General features: G+C 38.5%; 1 protein-coding gene across 1 annotated transcript in view; it reads right to left on the bottom strand.

Annotated features, from left to right (window-relative positions):
• The window catches only part of TMEM39A (transmembrane protein 39A), a 31,599-nt gene extending 10,481 nt beyond the window's left edge, over positions 1-21,118 (bottom strand). Inside the window, exons 1-5 of the mRNA XM_025913375.2 lie at positions 20,807-21,118; positions 19,438-19,624; positions 14,240-14,462; positions 7,770-7,853; positions 3,828-3,982 (exon numbers count right to left, since the gene is read on the bottom strand). Coding sequence (XP_025769160.1) covers positions 3,828-3,982; positions 7,770-7,853; positions 14,240-14,462; positions 19,438-19,550 — 575 coding nt within the window. The 5' untranslated portion in view covers positions 19,551-19,624; positions 20,807-21,118. The remainder of the gene's footprint in view (positions 1-3,827; positions 3,983-7,769; positions 7,854-14,239; positions 14,463-19,437; positions 19,625-20,806) is intronic.
• Positions 21,119-23,089: the final 1,971 nt, after the last annotated feature.

Raw genomic sequence — 23,089 nt, 5'->3', positions numbered from 1 at the left:
AAACTGTTTAAATTACACGCTTATTTCACTCTGTTGCAGGAGTGTGGAGAGCCTTCAAAAATTAATAAGCTTCGGGGCGCCTGGGTGGCGCAGTCGGTTAAGCGTCCGACTTCAGCTAGGTCACGATCTCGCGGTCCGTGAGTTCGAGCCCCGCGTCAGGCTCTGGGCTGATGGCTCAGAGCCTGGAGCCTGTTTCCGATTCTGTGTCTCCCTCTCTCTCTGCCCCTCCCCCGTTCATGCTCTGTCTCTCTCTGTCCCAAAAATAAATAAACGTTGAAAAAAAAAAAAATTAAAAAAAAAAAAAAAATTAATAAGCTTCTTTCTATTCCTAAAAAGTTTGCTAGCCATTTTGATATGGTAATCCTTTTAAACTTAGCCAAAATATTCCTTGATATATCCATAATTAGCCTTTCAAATCAAATAGGGTTAACCTTCTAATGGATTCAGGGGTACCTGGGTGACTCAGTTGGTTAAGCATCTGACTTCGGCTTAGGTCATGATCTCACAGTTTGTGGGTTCGAGCCCATCTGGCTCTGTGCTGACAGCTCAGAGCCTGGAGCATGCTTCGGATTCTGTGTCTTCCTCTCTCTCTGCCCCTCCCCACTTGTGCTCTCTCTGTCTCTCTCTCAAAAATAAACAAACATTAAAAAAAAAAAAAAACAATGGGGCACCTGAGTGGCTCAGTCGGTTGGCCATCCGACTTTGGCTCAGGTCATGATCTCCTGGTTTTTGGGTCTGAGCCCCGTGTCAGGCTCTGTGCTGACAGCTCAGAGCCTGCAGCCTACTTCAGATTCTGTATCTCCTTCTCTCTCTCTGTCCCTCCCCTGCTCATGCTCTGTCTCAAAAATAAACTTTAAAAAAAAAAATTAAAAAAACCAAAAAACCTTCTAATGGATTCAACCAGCTGTTGTTGATAAATAGAATAACGAAATCATTTCAGTTGAAGCAACTGAAATATTAATCTAGAAATAAAGAAACAATTGATGTAAAATATTATACCTTATAAGAAATATGAATCATGCAAAATGTTTGTAACATAGAAAATTCATTTTACAGGCAAAAAGGTTAATACTAATAAACTGAGTTGATGACTGCCTTAATTAAACAGTATAATCAGGCCTACCATAGTATACCAATAGACTTCCTATCATCCCTGTTCATACAATCTTTGATTATATCTTGATTTTATGCTATGTAACTGTTAAATTCATGCTTACACTTCAGTACCATAAATGGTTATATAAAACAATGATTCTCAAACTTGAGCAAGCATCAGAATCATCTGGAGGGCTTGTTAAAAGACAAATTGCTGGGTCCTACTTTCCGAAGTTTCTGTTTCAGTAGATTTGGGGCAGATTTTGAGAATTTCTATTTCTAAAAACTTTCCAGCTGATGCTAATTCTGGAAACCACACTTTGAGAACTACTGATTACAGAGTAATGGTGCAGACAAGGGCTCTGAAATCAAAAAGGCCAGAGTCTTTCTCACTAACTGTCTGACCACGGGTAAGTTTATTTTAGACTCAATCTGTCTTTACCTGTGGCAAACCCTGCTGTCTGCCAACAGCCACTGTGCTCCTGTTCTTCCACTGCAATAGAATTTTTAGATCAGATACAGCTGCAAATTTCCAAAGTTCTTTACAATCTATCCTGCTAGGGAGTGTGGAGTAAAAAAGATAGCAGGAGCTTAGGTCCCAACACCATGGAGCTAGCTGCCACAGCTATCCAATATGATTTACACACATACTGTACAGAAATAAACTTCTAACTTTTTAAAGCCCCGAATACTTTGCATCCGTTATGGCGGACTAAATACACTGCCTCCTGAATTATGGTATGATTTCATGAGGTGATGTTTATAAACACCTAGCCTAGCACTTAGCACAGAACAGCTCAAAGAATGACAGCTATCCATTAACATCCAATGAAAGTATTGGCCCAAGGCATAAAAGTTAAACTATGCAAAACAGTTTAAAAAGCCAACATGTACAATAAGTTGCAACTATACATTGATCAGAATGGCTAAAATTTTAAAAACACCAGGGATGCCTGGGTGGCTTAGTTGGTCGGGTGTACAACTCTTGCCTTTGACTCAGGTCATGATCTCACGGTTACTGGGATCAAGCCCTGCATCTAGCTCCATGCTGACAGCATGAAGCCTGCTTGGGATTCTCTCTCTTCCTCTCTGCCCTTCCCCTGCTCACGCACACATGAATGCTCTCTCTCTCTCACTCAAAATAAAGAAATAAACTTTAAAAATAAAAAACAGAAAACATCAAATGCTGACAAACGTGTGGCGCAACTAGAATTCTTATAGAATTGGTGGGGGGTAAAAGGATACAACATCTTTGCGAAGAGGTCTGGTAGATTCTTATAAAACTAAACATACTCCTACCTTATGGCCTAGCAAGGCCTCTCTTAGATATTTCTCTCAAGAGAATGAAAACATTTCTTCACAAAAAAGGCTTGTGTAAGAATGTACCTAACAGTTTTATTCTTAGTAATATCCCCAAACTGGAAACAATCCAAATATTCAATAGTAGGAGAATAAACAAACTGTAGTATATTCATACAATGAAGTGTTACTGATATATGTAACCACATGGATAAATCTCAAAAACAATATGCTGAGAGAAGCTTTACACAAAAGTGTATATCCAGTATAATTCCATTTATACGAAATTCTAGAACAGGCAAACTAATCTATGGTGGAAAAAAAATTAAAACAGTGATTACCTCTGGGAAGTGGTTGGTGGTGTTTGGAAAGAGGCATGAAGGAACCTCTAGAATAATGGTCATGTACTATATTGGGACACAGATTTGACTTGTAAGTGTATGCATTTATCAAAACTCAGCAAATGTACACAAGATTTGTGAATTTTATGTATTAATTTTACCTCAAAAGAAAAACTGTAAACAAATATCAAACTCTAGTGACTGATATGCATAGACTGACATATTTTGGAAGAAGTGAACTGAGGTCTGCAACTTAACTTTGAAATGCATCAAAAATAAGGTGGACTGATAGATGGACAGAGGAATGGTTGGACAGTTATGTGTTACGCAATGATAGTAAAACATTAATGGGTGAAATTTAGATGCAGTTGCACAGGTGTTTGCTGAAAAATTCTTTCAATCTCACGTGTTTAAAATTTCCACGGGGCACCTGGGTGGTTCAGTCAGTTAAGTGTCCGACTTCAGCTCAGGTCATGATCTCGCAGTTCGTGAGTTTGAGCCCCACATCTGGCTCTGTGCTGACAGCTCAGAGCCTGGAGCCTACTTTGGATTCTGTGTCTCCCTCTCTCTCTGCCCCTCCCCAGCTCATGCTCTGTCTCTCTCTCAAAAATAAACAAACATTAAAAAAAAATTTAAGTTTCCATAATAAAATGCTGGTCAAAAAAGGTAAGTCTATAGGGCATGAGTATAGCATATTTGTTACATGAAGCCAAATATCAAAGTACTTTGACCAAAAGAGTAAGACCGGTTGAGCCAGTCCATTCAACTAACACTACCCATCATTTGTGTCAATACAGGCTGTACCAGGTCCCTTTATTTGGTGAAGAGAGCCAATTAAAATATTCTCCACTGGTAGAATAGCATACCTCTCAAGTCTCTTGGGACAGTCCTGGTTTAAGCCTATTGTTCCAATTGTGTCCTAGTGTAGAAAATAAATTAGATTGTCACCCTATCCACTCATCTTTCCAATTTTCTAAACTTTTGGTTTATATTTGAAGAATTTCCTTTTCCTCACTTTTATACTACTGTTTGCTTGATCCAAATTATTTCTTTAAAAACTTACTAATACAATGGTAAAACTGGAGTACTCACGGGTAGCCAAGGAAAAGGAGATTGAGCACTGAATGGCTTCGGAAGAGATTGACGAGGGTCCAACAAAGTACCCATCCACATAAAGTAAGTAGCACCAAACGAGCTGATATCAGAACCATGTAGTGAATCATAGATGCCGCACCCGCCTTAGTGGCCTGGAAGTTTGGAACCACCAAAAGGAACATTTTATAAACGGCCTTATTCAAAAGCAATATGACTCAAGTAAGGAAATTAGTAGATTTAGTGGAAATCTGTGACCAAAAAAAGGGGGGGTGGTGGCGGGAGAAAAACTGTCTCATCCCACTTACCTTCCTCATTTTTAAAGATTCAGACCTCTCCAGGAAATTTCTTGGTTCTTTAAGTTCTTATGACATTGTCTAATTTGTTTACATTAGGGCTTCTCAAAGTATGAGAGCCACATTCATCAGAGTTACTTGGGCTACTTACTGAACTTGCAAATTCCTACTGCCTTTCCTTACAGATAGAGAACAAAGCTGTAAGTGAAGGAACCTGTATTTTAATAATCTACCAGGTGATTTTTATGTACATAAAGATATTGAACCATTAATTTATCTGACTTCAGATTAAACTGCGATGACCTCAACAGGAGTAACAACACTTCCATTTTTCTTGCAATCTTCCCCCCAATCTATTTAATGAATTAATGTGTAATAAATTACTGAAGATTCAGAAAATAATCAGACCTTCTCTGACAAATCCCTATGTAAATAAAACTTTCTTTTTTGACTTTTGCAAACATGGAAATAATGTACAATCACTTCCACTTCTTTATATCACAGCTATTCAAATATTTGTTCTTAATCTCACATTTTAAAAACTGATTAAATACAGTAAGAAGCATACTTATCTAAACATGAAGTTTTACAATGTTATTTTCTTTTACAATGAACTAGTAAGAAGAGAATGAGCAAAATGCAGGGGAAAATGGTAGATTCCTACCACCTCAAAACAGCAGTGTCAGAATACAGAAAGAAGAAAAAAATTATGTGGGGTCAATAGCAATGGGAGGGAATAAAGAGACTTTCAGGTCCTTCATATATCCGTTTCTTAGTTTACCCAACATACTACATAGCATATATAATATACATGCAATATATAATATTTATATAGTTACTTATAAATGCAAAGAAGCAGGTAATTAATACCCTAAGCCTCAAACTATGGAGAAGGTTCAAACTGTTCTCAGTCACAGCAGGGCAAATAATTGTGTATTACTACCCTGATATATACCTCATGCCAATGTACCTCACGTATCAAAGCTGCTGGAATTATGCCATTGCCTCCATTTTCAAAATTTAAAGGCTGTTTCTGAGCAATGTCACCAGAGTAGCAGAGCTTGGATGTATTTATCATTTTTGCCTTATTCCAAAGTCCAAGCTCTTAACCACTATGTTATGTATGACAGATACTGTATCAGGCCCTAGGGACACAGTAATAACCAAGACAAATAAGACTTCTGTCTTTATGAGGCTGCCAAAATAAAAAAAACAATTAATATTTACACAAAATAATTATTTTTATAATTGTGGTATAAGTGCTACAGGAAAAGAGTAGGCTGTTAAGGAGAGCAAATAACAAGAGACCCCTAATCATTGGGAAAGCTTTCTGAGGAAGTGATATTTCAGCTGAGATCTAAAGAATAAGCAAAAACAAGCCAGGTAAAGAGTAGAAAAATATTCCTAATATTATGTTAATTGAGAAGTACAGTATATATACAAATAAAGATTAGGAAATATACGAAAATATGGTCTTTTCAATAATGAGGTTGTAAGTTACCATTTTTTCCTGCTTTATATTTTAGTGTTTTCCAATTTTTTTCAGTAAAATATGCTACTTTCCTATTTAGAAAAATAATTTTTTAAAAAGGGAGTTGCCTCAGGTTGGTAGAAGAATAGCTGAATAACTTTTGGTCTTGTGGAGCAAATAGAGAAGTAGAATTGGCCTGGAGGTGAATGAACAGTCTTATCTAGTTGGGAGGTATTCCTCCGAGAATAGTATTTAGCTTTCTGAATTAATTACCTCCAGCCTCTCCTTAAAAATGGTCTTTCTCAAGGTAGGGATACTTTCTGATTTAAGCAAAAAAAAAGAAAAGAAAAAAGAATGTAAACATTTTAATGGAAGGAAGGAGAGATGATGATGGTTCTTATCTAATTTAGCTTTTTTTAAGGAAAAGAATCACTATACAGCTCTTATTTTTAATTTCTGAATAGGTAATATAGTCAGTGCTCAAAATACAAAATGTGTAATAGTGTTTATAGTGAAATTTCCCTCCTAATGGTCTTGTTCCCAGACGTAACTAGGCAGTCCATTATTAGTTTGTATGTCCTTCTACAGATAATTTATTCATATATAAGCAGGTGTATTTTGTTCCTTCCACCTGCCTTATTTTAAACACTGTTCTGTACTTTGTTTTTTTCACTTAATATCTTAGTGGTCAGTACATTTTCATCTTTTTAATGGCTGTGTGCTATTCCATTATGTACATATCCCACAACTATTTAAACATTCTTTAATTCTTTCTCATGGACTTTAACTTACAGATTTAAGTCTTTGACCAGAAATCTTTTTAAATTTAAGTATTTTGATCTCTGTAAGAATTGCAGGTTTCTTTAGAAAACAGCTAAATACTTTCCAACTAAGATCATGCAAAAATTGTTAAGCTACTGTTAAGCCATTAGCAAAAGAAACAACAGAGTAGGTCAAGTTATAGCCCTTGGAGCTCCAAGGTAGAAACCTCAGTCATGAAGGAATTTACACATTAGCTGGACATACTAATTTGGCATAAACAAGTACCATTTCTAAGTAATTGAAGAGATGAAACAAAATCCTGCCAGTTTTCACAGATAAAAGCATAAAACTCCACTGAGTTCCTCTAAAGAAAGAACAGATTTTAATATATCCAAAGGCAAGCATCTATTTTCATAATCTAAATAATGAACCTGGGAGAAAAGGTTTTAGACAGGCTTTCCCGCTGTGAAAAAACAGGGAATCCTACTTTCGGTTAATTTCAAATGCCTTTCAGGTTATGACTTAACATCTGCACTTACTCTGTGCTCACAAGAAATAAGGTTCCTGAAAATTAGAGCTTATAGACACAAAGACAAAACATGCATGTTTTGGAAGGAAAAAGTTGACTCTCAGTTATCTGTAATTATAGTAACTATTTACTTAAAACTATACATTAAATTATAAACTCCAAAATTAAAATTCTTAGTCACTTCAGCTAAGATTTTTTGTTTTTGTTTTCATAATCATTTATAGGGCATAAGATAACAAAATCTTAAGAGAACACATTTTACCTCCTTCACTGGAGTTTACAAATATATTAAAGAATAATTACCAATGGCCATTTATATCAACAACATGTAATTTAAAAAAGACATTAACGTCCCAAGTCTTTCTTCTATTGTCCATTAAGATTCTAATCTTTAATATTAGTCTTATGCAAATTGGGATGTTGTCATTTTAAAATTCCAAGTTTTAATAAACTCAAACAAGTATCTCTTGCTAGCAACTCCACAAATGGTATATAACTTCAAGTAAATGTTACCTAAAACAAAGTTTTAGATGCTAACTGTTCATTTATATATAACTCTTCGTATCAATAGTTATTTAAAATTCATCCTATTTTTACTATAACTACTAAAATAAGAAAGGTTATATTGAAGAAGCTGGAAACTATAAATAAGCTCCTATCAAACAAATGAGATTTATAACCGTTCTCTTGAACACAGGACACTGAATTTTAAACATATTGTAGGAAAACCTTCTAAAAATAACTAGCACAACTCATGTGGAAGTAAAGAAATTAATTTGTAATTGTAGTCAATTATATTTGGACACGTCACATATTCAGCTTGAATCCATCTTAATAACTAATCTAGCTCCAAGTGATAAAATACAGTGTTATAGAGCTGTTACCTCTGAGATGAGGGCCCATACAAGCCTCCTTGCAAGCATCACTGTGATGAATGCTGCCAGGTGGTAATCAATGAGATGAAAATTCTGTTAAGAGAAACAAATCACTGCATCAGAAAGAAATATGTGTATCTGGCTGCAAATATTACACCAAAATGTTTGCCCCCTCAAAAGATCTTCCTTACATCACCTTACATATACAGACCACAAGAATTTAAAAGCTCTTGAAGAGACTACCTACCTTCTATTTCTCCTTTCATGAAAAACTGCTTTAACTTTACAAACACTATTTTAAACTATCTGGAATGTATTCCTCTCCTTTCTTTGAAAGTTTACGGTGTTGAAAGGAAAAGACTACAGCTTTGAGTTAAAAAGTGATAACTTGCAGAATTATAGCAAGAATAACTTATTTAAAATGCCATATTTAGGGGCGCCTGGGTGGTGCAGTCGGTTGGGCGTCCGACTTCAGCCAGGTCACGATCTCGCGGTCCCTGAGTTCGAGCCCCGCGTCAGGCTCTGGGCTGATGGCTCAGAGCCTGGAGCCTGTTTCCGATTCTGTGTCTCCCTCTCTCTCTGCCCCTCCCCCGTTCATGCTCTGTCTCTCTCTGTCCCAAAAATAAATAAACGTTGAAAAAAAAAAAAATTTAATAAAAAAAATAAAAAAAAAAAAAAATAAATAAAATGCCATATTTATAGTAAGTGTCAAATGTAATGGATGAGACGGAACTCTTAGCATTCAGGAGTTAATATTTTTGGTCTCTCTATGCAAGCTTATGTTAATCTAATTGGGCATCTACTAACCTAAACTGCCTCCTGGCTGATATATCAATTATATTCACTTTGGTCTTTCTCTTTAACTTGATTTTAACAACGTGTCCTCTATTTGATCTCTTCTTCCTAAGAAATGACAGCATTATCTAGATGTTGCATATGGTTCCTTCTAATTCTAAGCCTATATAAATAATAAGCAAAATGAAAAATCATTAGCAACAAACAAAACTGGGATGTATTTTCATCTTGATGGTCAAAAGGTCAATAGCTTTCCACAGTCCTTCTTCAAAAGCTGAATTTCTTAATTCAGTCAGTAAATATGTTCTGGGCACCCACAATGTGCTCCAAGTACTCTTCTTGATACTGACGATACACTGCTGAAGAATGACAGACAAGGTTCCTGCTCTCCTGGATCTTACTTTTTATTGTGCTGTGAGAGGCAAAGGGGATAGCAGAGATTACTAGTTGTCTCTTCTGCCATCATAGTCAAATTTAAGTGGGCACTGACTCCTAGCTAACTACAGGTTTATTTCCATGCCTCCCTTGCAAAAACTACTTATAGCCAAGGGATGTGAACGAAGTGATATATATAACTTCCAAGCCATGCCCTTAAAGGAAAGAGCTGTCTTTCTCCTTTCCTCCTTCCTGCTGGCCATATGTGCTGACAGGAGTCAGAGTAGCTATCTTGGACTATGATTTGGAAGAAGCATGTTGGAGCTGGCAGAGCAATAGAAACAAAGAGGTGCCACACTGGCATATCACCTACTTAATTTTTTTTTTTTTTTTTTTTTTTTGAGAAAGAGAGCATGAGAGATCACAAGCAGGGGAGGGGCAGAGAGAGAGAGAGAATCCCAAGTAGGCTCTGCTCTGTCAGTGCAGAGCCCAATGTGGGGCTTGATCCCACAAACTGTGAGATTGTAACCTGAGCCAAAACCAAGAGCTGACGCTCTACTGACTGAACCACCCAGATGCCCCTCACCTGCTTAATTCTTATTTCATAAGGAAATAAAGTTCTATTCTGCTTTAGCCACCCTGTTACAGCAGCTAAAGCCATATCTTTCATAAATTTGTTTAAGTGTAAGGGCAATGACAAGCTAACAAGCAAAAGCATTTTAGACAGTTATAACTGCTCCCAAGAAATAAGACCGTGATAAATAATAACTGGGATGAGAGGTGCAGAGTCAACTTAAATTGTTGGTTAGGGAGGACATCTCTGAGACTGTGGCATTTGGATTGGGAGATGAATGACAAAAAAGCATCACCCATGACAAGAGCTGAGGGCAGAGAGCACCAGGAAGAGGGAAAAGCAATCACAGAAGCCCTAAGACAGGAATATATATGCCTGGTGGGTCTGAAAATCAGCAAGAGGGCTGGAAAGAGGTAATGAGCAACAAAAGATTGAGTTTACATATATTATTTAAAAAAATTTTTTTAATGTTTGTTTTTTTTGAGGGACAGAGAGACAGAGTGTGAGCAGGCAAGGGGCAGAGAGAGACAGGGAGACACAGAATCTGATGCAGGCTCCAGGCTCTGCACTGTCAGCATAGAGCCTGATGCTGGGCTTGAACTCACAGTTGGAACTCACGAACTGTGAGATCATGACTCGAGCTGAAGTCGGACGCTCAACCGACTGAGCCACCCAGGTCCCCCATATTTAAAAATTTTTTAATGTTTGAGAGAGAGAGACAGAATGTGAGTGGGAGAGGGGCAGAGAGAGATGGAAACTCAAAATCTGAAGCAGGATCCAGGCTCTGAGCCATCAGCACAGAGCGCGACACAGGGCCCGAACCTACAAGTCATATGATCATGACCTGAGCCGAAGCTGGATGTCCAGCCAACTGGGCCACCCAGGCGCCCCTTAGCTTTTTTTTTTTTTTTTTTAACATTTATTTATTTTTGAGAGAGAAAGCACACACACAGGCAGAGAGAGAGGGAGAGAGAATCCCAAGCAGGCTCTGCACTGTAAGCGCAGAGCCGGACACAGGGCTTGATCCCATGAACCTTGAGATTACAACCTGAGCCAAAATCAGAGTTGGACATCTAACCAACTGAGCCACCCAGGTACCCCTATACCCTCTTAGCTTTGAGATTCCTTCTTGCTCACCCCACTCCTCCAAAACAATGCAAACAAATTTACTACACCCCCTACCTAATGTTTGAGGGTCTTATTTATGGTCTTATTTATGGACTATCACCAGTCCATCTAAGACATTTTTGTATCAAAAGATTTAAGTGCCTAATGTATCATATTGTTAAGCAAATTTTGTTATATTCTGAACCACCGAAAACTGGTAATTCTGTAAACCAGAATATCTGATTAATCACCCTTCACTCCTGACTATTCTGAATAGTTTACTATGCTACTTCTAGCTTTTATGTTTCTTAGGGTTAAAATTTACTCAGCTAATGTCTTGATAGCTAGAACAATACTTTACTTATTCAGGGGGTCTACATTTTCTTTTAGATAATTATTAAGATTTTGAAATGGAAAAAGAAAAACCTAATATATAAGTCTGACAAATTTCTGAGTCAGACACACATAATAAAAAAAGACCACTAGTTGAGATCTAAGTCCCTTCTAGAGCATCCCAGTCACATAGCCATCTGCTATGTTTGAATACCTTCAGTCACAGGAAGTAACTAGGTCTCTGGAGCCCATTCATCTTTGAACAGCTCACTGAATCAGGCCCCTCTCAGATGGATGGGCTAAAATCTTACTTGCTGTTCCACAGATGTTATTCTTTGCTTCACAAGTGAACTTTAAATTTTGTGTGAGCTAGGACCATATATGGCAGATAAGTGAGCCAATCCACAGAATAACCTGTTTTAAGTGTGCTTTCCTCTACTGCACAGACCAGAAAGCTAAAAACTACATTTCCAGACTTTCTTACAACTGAAGTTCTAGATTTGACTTAGTTTCTGCCAACCATAAGCATTACATAAAATCTGAATTCAGAACTGAGTGATATGGGGCAGGGTAAAAGGCACTCATTTTTGTTGTTATGAGTCAGAGCAAAAGAAGCATAATTCTGGACTCAGCAGCTATAGTAGTAGCTTCCTGATTATGACAGGAGCACTGGCTCCCTTTGTTGCAAGGCAACATTTGTAGGGGACTTTTAAAAGAACTCTTGCCAGAAACATTTGACTGAGAGAAGAGTTCTTTGATCAGCTTACGAATTTAACAACTGAGAAGTTTCCATGGAATGGCAAAGTGAAAACTGAATAATGAACTACCCAGCAAGTACTTATGGAGTAAATACAGAATAAATACAAAAAGTAAAGCATAGCATTGAGTGAGCACTCACTCTGTCACTACTGTGATTTTGAGCCAGCTTTGCAATCTTTAGATCTCATATTTCTCATTTATAAAATGGGAACCAGAAAGTAGTACCTGTTTTTAGAAGGAGTAAATAAGATAATACTTGCAAAGAATAGTAAGCAATGAATGTTTGTCAATGTCATCGTTAAGATAGTGAGGAATTTACTTAAAGAGCTACATAGCTGGAAGAAGCCTTAAAGATCATCTAATCCAACCTCTTCATTTTACAACAACATGGCCAAAGAAGGGTAAAGTACAGTTCCTACACTCAATAAATTCATAATCCAGGAGAAAAGGCTATTAAAAAAAAAACACACAATTTGGCACTGAATCATTACAAGTTTTTTTTTTGTTTTGTTTTGTTTTTTGGAATAACACAAGCAGGAAAGTTTATTAAACCACAAAGTACACTCTTGATATGTAAGAGCAAGTGAGCTCACGAGAGCTGTGCCAAATCGTTACAATTCTTAAATAAACCAAAATTCTCTTACTTGGTATTAAGTAGGTGTATCATCAATATGCAAAGAAATTTTTTTTAATATTTATTTTTTTGAGAGAGAGAGAGAGAGAGAGAGAGACACAGACAGACAGACAGGAGACAAGAGAGGAGACATAGAATCCAAAGCAGGATCCAGGCTCTGAGCTATCAGCGAAGAGCCCAACATAGGGCTTAAACCCATGAACCGGGAGATAATGACCTGAGTCGAAGTTGGATGGTTAACCAACCGAGCTACCCAGGTGACCCGAAAATTCTTTTTTTTAAAGTTTACTTATTTTGAGAGACAGCGAGGATGAGTGGGGAAGGAGTAAAGAGAGAAAGATGGGGGGGGGGGGGAGGAAGAGGGAGAGGGAGAGAGACAGAGAGAGAGAGAGAATCCCAAGCAGGGCTTCAGTGTGGAGCCTCATGCAGGGCTCAAATTCACAAACCATGAGATTATGACCTAAGCTGAAACCAAGAGTCAGTCACTTAACCAACTGAGCCACCCAGAGTCCCCGGAAAGAAAATTCTTAATAGTTAATTCCAGGAACAACCAAATGATACAAGTTTTGTTTTGTTTTGTTTAATGTTTATTCCCTTCCCATATCATTTTGAAGATTTTGGTCCACATTTGAGTCCTATGTTTACCAGGCCAAGGAAGTTTTCTAATCTTGATAAGTCCCAGATACATAAACTACCCAGCACAATAGTCTTCTTTCTCCTAGAGTGTATCTCCACTACCCACCCAAATCTGCCACTGCCAACCACTTACCTATCAAGTAACCTGAGCACCCTTACTTGTTACTTTATATACCCATCTATGCAGAACCTTCTCTGCACTGAGATTGTCCCAGCTCTCCTAAAGAAATGGAAAGATCACAGAAGAAACCTACAATATATTCTGACATACTTCAGCAAAGATAGTCTTTGTCTCCATTTTATTTTTGTAACAGCGCCCAATTTTATTCATCATAACAATAAAACCTATGAAAGGATTATAATTTCTAGCCTCCTTACAGTTAGGAGTGGAAGCATGTGACAATGATGTGAGCCTGGCCCACAAGACACTCTCCTTCATACTTCCCTATGCTCTTTCCCCTTTCTGGCTGACGGAGATGGACCACAGCCACCTTGGAAGCCACATACTGGAAGACAGAAGAGTCTCCATCTGGGTCCCCTGACTGACCACATGGAAGCATGCTAATCCTGTGAACCAAAACAACTGCCTCAGATATTACGTGTTTGAAGCATTATACAATTTTAGGTTTATCTGTTATAGAAGCAGCCATTATCCTAAAATAGCCATTAAAAAGATAAATTTCCTAGAATTTAATCATATTGGCACCTTAAATATCCAACAAATTTAAGACAGTGTAAAGAAAGCTAAGTATCAAAACTCTTTCTTGATATTATTGTAACAAATTATTTAAATGTTTTTTGTATTTTCATTTATATTTCATTTATATTTTTACTTTGTCTGGTCAAGGACCAAAGACAGATATTTATATTTTAACAATCTTTTTTTTTTAAAAATTTTTTTTCAACATTTTTTATTTATTTTTGGGACAGAGAGAGACAGAGCATGAACGGGGGAGGGGCAGAGAGCGAGGGAGACACAGAATCCGAAACAGGCTCCAGGCTCCAAGCCATCAGCCCAGAGCCCGACGCGGGGCTCGAACTCACGGACCGCGAGATCGTGACCTGGCTGAAGTCGGACGCTTAACCGACTGCGCCACCCAGGCGCCCCTATATTTTAACAATGTTATGAGCTTAGTTTTTAAAGTAATCTGTGGTTTAACAGAAAAACATTTTATTGAAAGAAAAATTATGAAGACAAGTAATTTGTACACATAGGCTTTCTACTAGTTTCTTGGTTAAGTCACATAAAGGCCTATTAAGACTTACCAGTGAAGTACAAGAAGCAGGATGATTGTAAGGATACCACCACACTGTTTTATAGATATTGATATATTGGATGAACAGAGCAACCAGTAGGTAGATGAAAAAGAGAAATTCAAAGAGCAGGCTCCCATCCACAGGCAAATCAGGAATTTGGCAATGACGAACAGGACCTGGGGTGATTAAGGCTGTGATAGGTGGGACCGGAAGGCCAATAGCACTACCATTCCTGAAAAAGAAAACTACGGTTAACTCAAATGGTGACAGCTTTCAGAGTTATAGAGCATAAAAGGACCCTGCTTCCTTCCCCATTAACCTTTTAGATGTTGGCCTTCCCCCAAACTCTCTCCTAGGATGTCCTACTTGTCTCTCCCTCTATGCACACTCTCTCAGTGATCTAACATGTGGCCACAGCTTCCATGATCTCCAATGTGCTGAAAACTAAAATTTTTCTCCATAGAGCTCACCGCTGAGTTTCAAACCCACGTTATCATGCTATCTACTGGACATTGCTGTGTTCTTCCTCCTATAGTCTTGATCCTAGTTCATGGCCCACTCAGTAGCTGCCAAAATCAGAAACTTGGGAGTCATATTAGAACTTTCCTCTGCCTCTCCATACCTAATCACTCTCTAAATCTTATATATTCCACTTTGTAAAACTTTTTCTACACTGTACCCTCCTCTCTAAACCCAATGCCTTAGTTCAAGCAGTTACCATTTTTTACCTAAAACTATTGAAGTAATCTCCTTAAAATTAACTCTATTAAATTCTCCAACCTGCCTTCAGAGATCTTTCTAAAGTGAAATTGATAGTGTTACTGTCTTGTCTAAAACTCTTTAATGGCTCTCTACTGCCAACAGGATAATATCCAGAAATTTTCAGTATGTCCTATGAGGCTCTCTACTTAACAGATTAGCCTCATCTCTTATCACGCCTCCATATGCAACCTATAGAATACCCATGCTATTTGCTGTCTGTGAACATACATGCTATTCTTTTGTACATGCTATTCCTTTCACCAGCAAAACCATTCAAAACCACCTTCCTTAACCTCTCACTTACACATTTACTGACAAAATGCTTCAAGACTTTTTTTTTAAATTTTTTTAAATGTTTATTTATTTTTGAGACGGAGAGAGACAAAGCATGAGCAGGGGAGGGGCAGAGAGGGAGACACAGAATCTGAAGCAGGCTCCAGGCTCTGAGCTGTCAACACAGAGCCTGACATGGGGCTAAAACCCACAAACCATGAGATCATGACACGGGGCTCGAACTCGTCAACTGCGAGATCATGACCTAAGCTGAAGTCAGAGGTCAACCGACTGAGCTACCCAGGCTCCCCCTTCAGGACTTTCTTTAAATGATCAAGCATATCCTCCATGCAGCTTACTATGAGTCACTCAGTCAAAACTAATTCACCTCACCTCTGTGCCACCATTATACCTAAATTATGCCTTTATTATTGAAATTTCCATTACTGTTACGTTATTTTTGTATACATCTATGCTTTGTCTATTAAATCATAATCTTAAGAACAGAGACTGTACTTTTCCTAGTTCACTGCACATATATACCTTTATGTTGAGAAGACAGCAGACTAATATATAGTCACAAAAGAGGTATCTTTTAAAACACAAATTAAAATATGGAGATTTTAATCCCCATCTTCTTGCTGTTCTTTCCTCCCAGATTTTTTATAGGTCAGAAATAGCTGGGCTATCTAAAATGATAAGATGGGGCCGAGGAGGGGGGGGGGTAAGGAATAAACTTTTCAATTGTTTATATGCCTGGGAATAGTTACAGAGATTTAAGGTCTACTTTTGTTTACACACCAAGGAAAAGAGACTCGGTTCAGATATTTCCAAAGAATATTCTAGAGAGGGAACGATATCAGCATTGCCGTTCTACTCTAAGATTCCCAAATATAGAATTGTAGCATTAGTATGTGACATTTACAGTACTTTAAGTGACTCATGGGAATATGAACTCTGCTCATTCTCAACAGTTAAGAATACCATGGCAGAATCTCAGAAAAGCTAGAAGGGAAGAACAGGAATGGGGGGAGGGTAGGTAAAAACTGTAAAAGTTTCTTCCTCTCATTCCCAGAGCATACTCCAATAGAACAAGCTTACCAATGAGTAGGTTGTGAATTACCAGTAGGTCTCATAACCTTACCTGCTCAATCATAAACCCATAATTATCATACCATAGCCCTCCAGTGTGTTATGGGACATGCGCCACCGCACAATTCCAAGAGGTGCACTCACACAGAATAAAATGTGAAAGGTGTGCAGTTGTACAAGTTGGTGGACTTCAATGAAGGGGATTAATGCCAACAGCCAAGCCATTCCCTCTCCCCAGTTAATAATCAATGAGATAAGGAAATAAATTCTGATGAGAAGTTACGAGGTTAAGAGCCTCTACTCTAGAACATGCTGAAAATTCTTATTCTTCTTCAATCAAAAATACATGAAAGGAGAAAGCATGCTAAATTATTTGCTATTATTTAAAGGTTAAAAAGGTTCTGACAGTTTTTCCCAAGTAAAGAAGACAAATGTGCTTCTGCAGTTAACAAATTCAATAAAATGCTGGGCTTCAAGAAATATTCAAAACAAAGTGCAGAAGATCTACACTTGTGATATTCTATACAGCCTTGGCTATTAAACTTCAAAAAACAAAGAGACAAAGGTCAAATAAAGTGATGTAGAACATCTGAGGGGAAAAAGAGTTTTATTCTAATTTGAAAACTTAAGAGGAGGTAAGATCAAAGTTCTTAAAAAAAGGCAGCTAAAATAAACAGACTTTGTCTATACATCTCAAAAAATTAGTCAGAGTAATAAAATAATATTATTAAATAATAGTATTATAAATAGTATTATTAAATAATAATAAAAGTATTATTTTTCTAACAGGATATAAAAATAGATGCGAAAAAAGCAAAATAACACAAATGTCTGAGATACAATGTGGGTAGTCCTAGTCTAAACAGACCAGCTGTAGTCTTTGAGAAAGTAACTTTATATTCTTGAGCCTCGGTTTCTTCACCTGTAATACAAGAGTTAGAATAGATTCTCTTCAAAGAATTATTTTCAATGTTAACATAGAATATTCTCTTTCAAATTATGCTACAGGTCCCTAAATCATGCCCAGGCTTGAGGTTCACTAGGAAAATTCAAAGGGCTTGGCATATAGTTATGTTCACAGCTAAGATTTATTACAACAAAAGGATACAAATCAAAATCAGCAGAGGGAATAGATACATGGGGTAAAGTTTGGAGGAAACCAGGTGCAAACTTCCAAGAGTCCTTTTCAGTGGAGTCATTTAGGACCCACTTAAATCCTTGAGCAACTACCTGTGACAACACATGTGAAATGCTGTCTATCAGGAAGGCTCATTAGAGACTTAACACCCAAGGTTTTTACCAAGGTTTTAGCTAAGCATATGGATACAGCAAGAAAGATTCCAAGGAATAAAGAAGAATTAGAAGGGATGGAGAAAGCAGTGATCATTTGGACATAACAAAGTATAAGCAAGGATAAAACAAAGAAAAAAATCACTCTTAGTCTTTCTCAAATAAGATTCTCCTTCAACTAAAAGCTCTCCAGGAAACTCAGAAATTCACAGCATATTCTTCTTCTTTAGAAGGCAATCATTGAAGCACTTTTCCTATGAACAAATTCCTGCTCCCCATAAGAAAAAAGGAGGACAGGGAACTACAGAATTCAACCTTTACTTTTTTTTAACGTTCATTTTTGAGAGAGAGAGAGAGAGAGAGAGAGAAAGCGCACGTGCACAAGTAGGGCAGGGGCAGACAGAGAGAGGGATGGAGACACAGTAGGGCTCTGCGCTATTGCAGAGCCTGATGTGGGGCTCGAACTCATGAACCATGAGACCATGGGATCATGATCTGAGCTGAAGTCTAATGCTTAACCAACTGAGCTACCCAAGCGCCCCTGGATTTCAATCTTGATTGTGTCACTCAACTAGCTCTTTGACATTCTCAAGTTAACTTCACCAATCAGGCCACAAACACCTACCAAATACAGGCAAATGTTCTCTTCTCCAGCTGACCTGTATCTTGCAGAATCAAATATATCATCCAAAATTATATCACACTTAAGCAACTATCTATTAGTACTCTACAGACACTCCAGAAGTGAGTTCTCTAGTCTGGATTCTGTCTTACTTTGTACATATTCTTCCTAAAACTATTTTCTAGGCCACCTACCACTGCTATTATCCATATTTCTTATAATCCTTTCTAGGTGGTATGTAATAACCTATTCTAGGCTGCTTCTTTCCCATCAAGAAACAAATACAGAACCACCTTCCAAAATAACCTCTGTAGGTAAAAGTGTCACAACATAATTCAATAATAGTTTTAGTGACTTTTCAAGCCATAAAAAGTGCCAGGAAGAGAGAAGTGCACAAAAAACATGAGGAAGGCTGAAAAGGCAACAAGAGTCCAGATTGCTAGTAATACTGAAAACTAGAATCCAAGCAAGAGAAAACTCTATTTAGAAAGGAAGCAGAAATTACGTGACAAAAGTTATCTTGATCAAACACTTGATAAAGTAAAAGCCATCTCTTTCCACTGCTATATGACTGAAACTCCTCATGAAGTGAGTTACCCTGGATAGGAGTAGAAATAATCCATCCTAACTTCTGAAAATTAGGAACAAAGATAAATTTCCATTAAAAAGGCCAAATTCTTTACTCTCATACAACATGAGATAAGTCTTACAATGTTTGGGTTACAACTGATAGTTTATTCGTTTCAAACAATTTTTTGAAGAAAATAATTTGTAAGATCCTTGATAGAATATGACTTACAGTTTTAGAATTTCACATTAACTGTCAGTTTTAATTTGTCCTCCCCTGTCCAAAAAAAGAATGTTAGTAAGTAGTTAAACAACCACATTTGTCTTATACTTTAAATTCACTTCTCCCTTCTTTTAATGGCTAAAAAAGGTGATGACTAGAATTTGAATTATCAGCTGTAAGAACAGGACTACTTTCACTTTGTGGGCCCCATATCACAACTTTCCACTCCAAAGTACTCTGAAATACTGAGCTTTCAATCTTCAAGGGCAGGATTGCTACAAATAATCTTGATAAGCAAATTATCATAATAGCATGATGACTGCTGTCATACTGATCATAGGATATTACAAATTATGCATAGTCTTATTTCTTCTTTACCTGTTCCTCAGGCCTGTTCCATTGCCACAGCCCCCACCAACCAAAGTCTGTAAAGAAGGTAAAGCTGTACGGCTTAGCTGCTGCCGACTAGGGCCCCTCCTTCCACCGGGCATGTCCGGGAACCAATCTGCTTCCAGTGCCACCTGTAGCTGCAATCCAGGTTAATGGCTGTCAACCTGTTTCAACTCTGAACAAAAGAAAAGACATTTAAACATCAGTTTACTATTTTTAAACTAGTCAAGGTAACAAAACAACCAGAAAAACTGAATGAGTAAGCCTTGTAAAACTAGATTTTCAAATAAATGCTCCCCCAGGGTCTATTACCTACTTTACTTTGATGAAAGGACTACGCAAACTCTAATGGGTCAGAAGCCTAAGTTGTGATCTAAGCTCTGGTCAGCATTAGGTAAGTCACAATTTGTGTCTTTTGTCAGCTGACTTGTGTCATATGAAAAATATTACAATCAGGTAGAAGTTAACAAGAAACACCTAACAAACACATTTCCAATTCAATATTACAGATATTTCACAGTGAACTACCTGAAATACAGGAGAATCACCACTGTCCAAAATGTTGTGCTTTGTTATCAAGGGATCTGGGTTCTGAGATCAGATGTGCCACATTATTATCTGACTGTAACTGAGTCACTTTACCTCTGAGTTTGTTTCTTCAAAAGTGTTCCTTGTCCTACAGAGGTGATTGTCAGGACCGACAAAGATGGATGAAAGTACACCAGTTGGCCTTTTAAGTCTTTAAAAGAATTGTTCAAGTTGTAACTCCATATGTTAGAGTGTAAATATTAGAAAGAGCTATAGTGGATGGCCACTATACTGGTGTGAAATCATTTAAAAATTACTGAAACTGCAGGATTAAAAGGCAAATAACAGATAGAGACCGCCCCCCCCCAATCGAAAAGAAACTGTATCTTGATCAATTTACGGCAAAAACATGGCTCTGCCAATACGTACACCAAAATCTACTTCCTAAATAATACAACTTAAAAACGACATCCTGGAAAAAACCTTTGTTTTCAAACGTTACTGCAGATTGATCCGATATTCCTTATTCCTAACAGCCTTCGGCGGTAGACTAAGAAACCCCAGGTAAGACAAAACATTCAAACCGCTAGATGTAGGGACTGCTGGTCCTTGCTCAGTTAACGAGGGAAAGAAAAGTGTGAAGCAAAAAACTGGGATAGAATAGGCGAGGGGATGAGGTGAAGGAAGGCAAATGGCAAGAGACCACAAACTTCAACAGACTGGCCCCTAAGAGGGGACAAACGACAAAGAGGTTCCCGCGGCGCAACCCAGAGGACCGAAGCACGCCGGGCAGTCGGACAGCGCATACTGTACATGCGGGAATACTCACGCATGGAGGAGGCCCAGCCGGTGGGGCGGGATCCCTGGGAGGAGGCTGCGGCTTTACAGGCTGGACCCCAGGCAAGAGAATTCCCTCCCCGCGTTGAAGAGCTCCAAACGAGCTGCTTGTCCGCAGGCCGTCCCCGCCCGGAAAGTTGAGAAAAGGTGTCCAGGCTTCGGGCTGCCAGCCCCCGCCCCAGCCCCAGGTCAGTGCCAGAGTCAGAGCCAGAGCTAAAGCTAAAGGAAGCGCCCGGCCCCGTCAGCACTCAACCTCAGCCTCCATTACCGTGGAGCTGAGCAGACGTGGCAGCGCACGGCAATGACGTCAGCCCCGCGACCGCCCGCTGCCCCAGCGTCTAGCTGGCCCCCGGAACTGCTCTTGCAGTATGAAGAGCCAGCACCCCACCCACTCCTGCATGCACCTGCGCAGTGGGACTCTCCTTCTTCATTGGCTTGTGGTCCAACCTACCCAGCCAACGCTGGCCGAAGTATTTCCTTCCTGGACTTCTACGATGCGTTGGCACCATGCTAGGGGTCCTTATTGTGTCTCTTGGACTCTCCTTAACAGCTACGTACAAGTTATCGTCCCAATTTTACTGACGGAGGAGATTCGGAGCCGTCACCCACGGTCACGTCACCGCCAGATAAAGGAGTTCAAGTCGCGATGTCCTGCTTCATCATCCAGTCTGCGTCTATTGTATGTGAATTAAAGGACTGGATGGATGCTGGAGTTAATACTACAGATTGCTCAGTCTATTGAAAGAGGCGAGACACCAGGAAAACACAGTCATTACAATTACAGTAAATGCAACATTAAAAGTATGCCCAGGGGTGCCTGGGTGGCTCAGTTGGTTGAGCCTCCTAGTTCGGCTCAGGTCATGATCTCGCGGTTTGTGGGTTCGAGCCTCCCTCCCTCCTCCTCCCCGTCAGGCTCTGTGTTGACATCTCAGAGCCTGGAGTCTGCTTCAGATTCTGTGTGTGTGTGTCTCTCTCTACCCCTCCCCCTCCTGCTCATGCTCTCTCTGTCGCTCTCAAAAATAAACATTAAAAAAAAAAACCATTTTTTAAAAGTATGCCCAAAGTCCAGATATTAGCATGCAATTCAGTGTAATAAATTCTGGGGGATGGTGTTGGCGCATTTACCAAGAAAGACACGGCAAGCTTGGGGTTTAAAGGGAAAACTGCAAGAATGAATAGGTTTTCATGAAAGGCTAGCTTTTAGTAAAGGAAGTGACATAAAAAAGTAAAATGGTGGGTAATATGATGAATCAGAAACTGCCAATAGTTTACTATTAGAAAAAGAGTAAAAGTGTCAAAAAGAGTAGGTATATGAGATCTCGCGCTCCAGAGATGTTAAGCACCTTAAGAGAAAGCCCTCTCTGTGGAGTACATGATTAGTTAACCTTTATTGAGAGTCGTTGCGGTGCCAGGCACTAGACTAGTGCCTTTACATACTTCATTTAAATCTCATATTGCTTTGATGCTATCATTGTTCCTATTTTACAGAGGAAACAAATTTTAAGAGAAGTTAAATAACTTGTTGAAAATAACCGCACTAATAAGTGGCAAAGCCAGAATTTAGAGCCAGAATGACCGATATCAAAACCATTAAAGTTAGTAATATTCCAAATATTCTTACTGTGCTAAGGTACTACAGAACTTTCATTCATGAATATGTAAAACTCAACATAGATTATTACATATTTTCATAATTTTGTACATTTATTTTATATTTGCTCTGTTAACTGCTTCCTGGCTTGCTACATTGAAATTCATTTGCCACTTTTCTGTTGGCTCCCCAGCATCCTCCATTCATTCAGCAAGTATTTATTTAGCGCCTACTGTGTACCAGGCATTGTCTTAGTGAACCAGACAGATATGTTCCTGACCTCCTGGACTTATATTCTAGTGCAGGAAGCATTTAATAAATAAAATACGTTATTAGTATTATGGAGACAAACAGGGGCTAAGGTAGAAAATAAGGAAGGTGCCATTTTGAGGGGATATGTGTTTGAGGGAATGGTATTTCAGTAGAAGCCTGAATGTTGGGAAGGAACCAGAGGCAAAGATGGGAGGGGAAAAGCAGTCAAGATAGAAAACAAAACTTATGCAGAAATTCTAAGGTGTGTTAGAGCTTGGCATGTTTGAGAAACAACACAAAGCTGTATAGCTAGGTCATGGTGAGCAAAGGAGAATGTGGCATGACTTGAATTTGAAGAGCAGGAAGAGCTTGAACATGGAGGGTCTTTCAAACCAGATTTTTTACATCTTAAATTAGTGGCGGGCACAGGAC

The sequence above is a fragment of the Puma concolor genome, chromosome C2 (assembly GCF_028749965.1).
Source record: "Puma concolor isolate L17-30 chromosome C2, mPumCon1.1.hap2, whole genome shotgun sequence".
In the NCBI taxonomy this organism is placed as follows: domain Eukaryota; kingdom Metazoa; phylum Chordata; class Mammalia; order Carnivora; family Felidae; genus Puma; species Puma concolor.
Note: the sequence above shows the minus strand (reverse complement) of the source record. Positions and strands in the feature narration are given on the sequence as shown.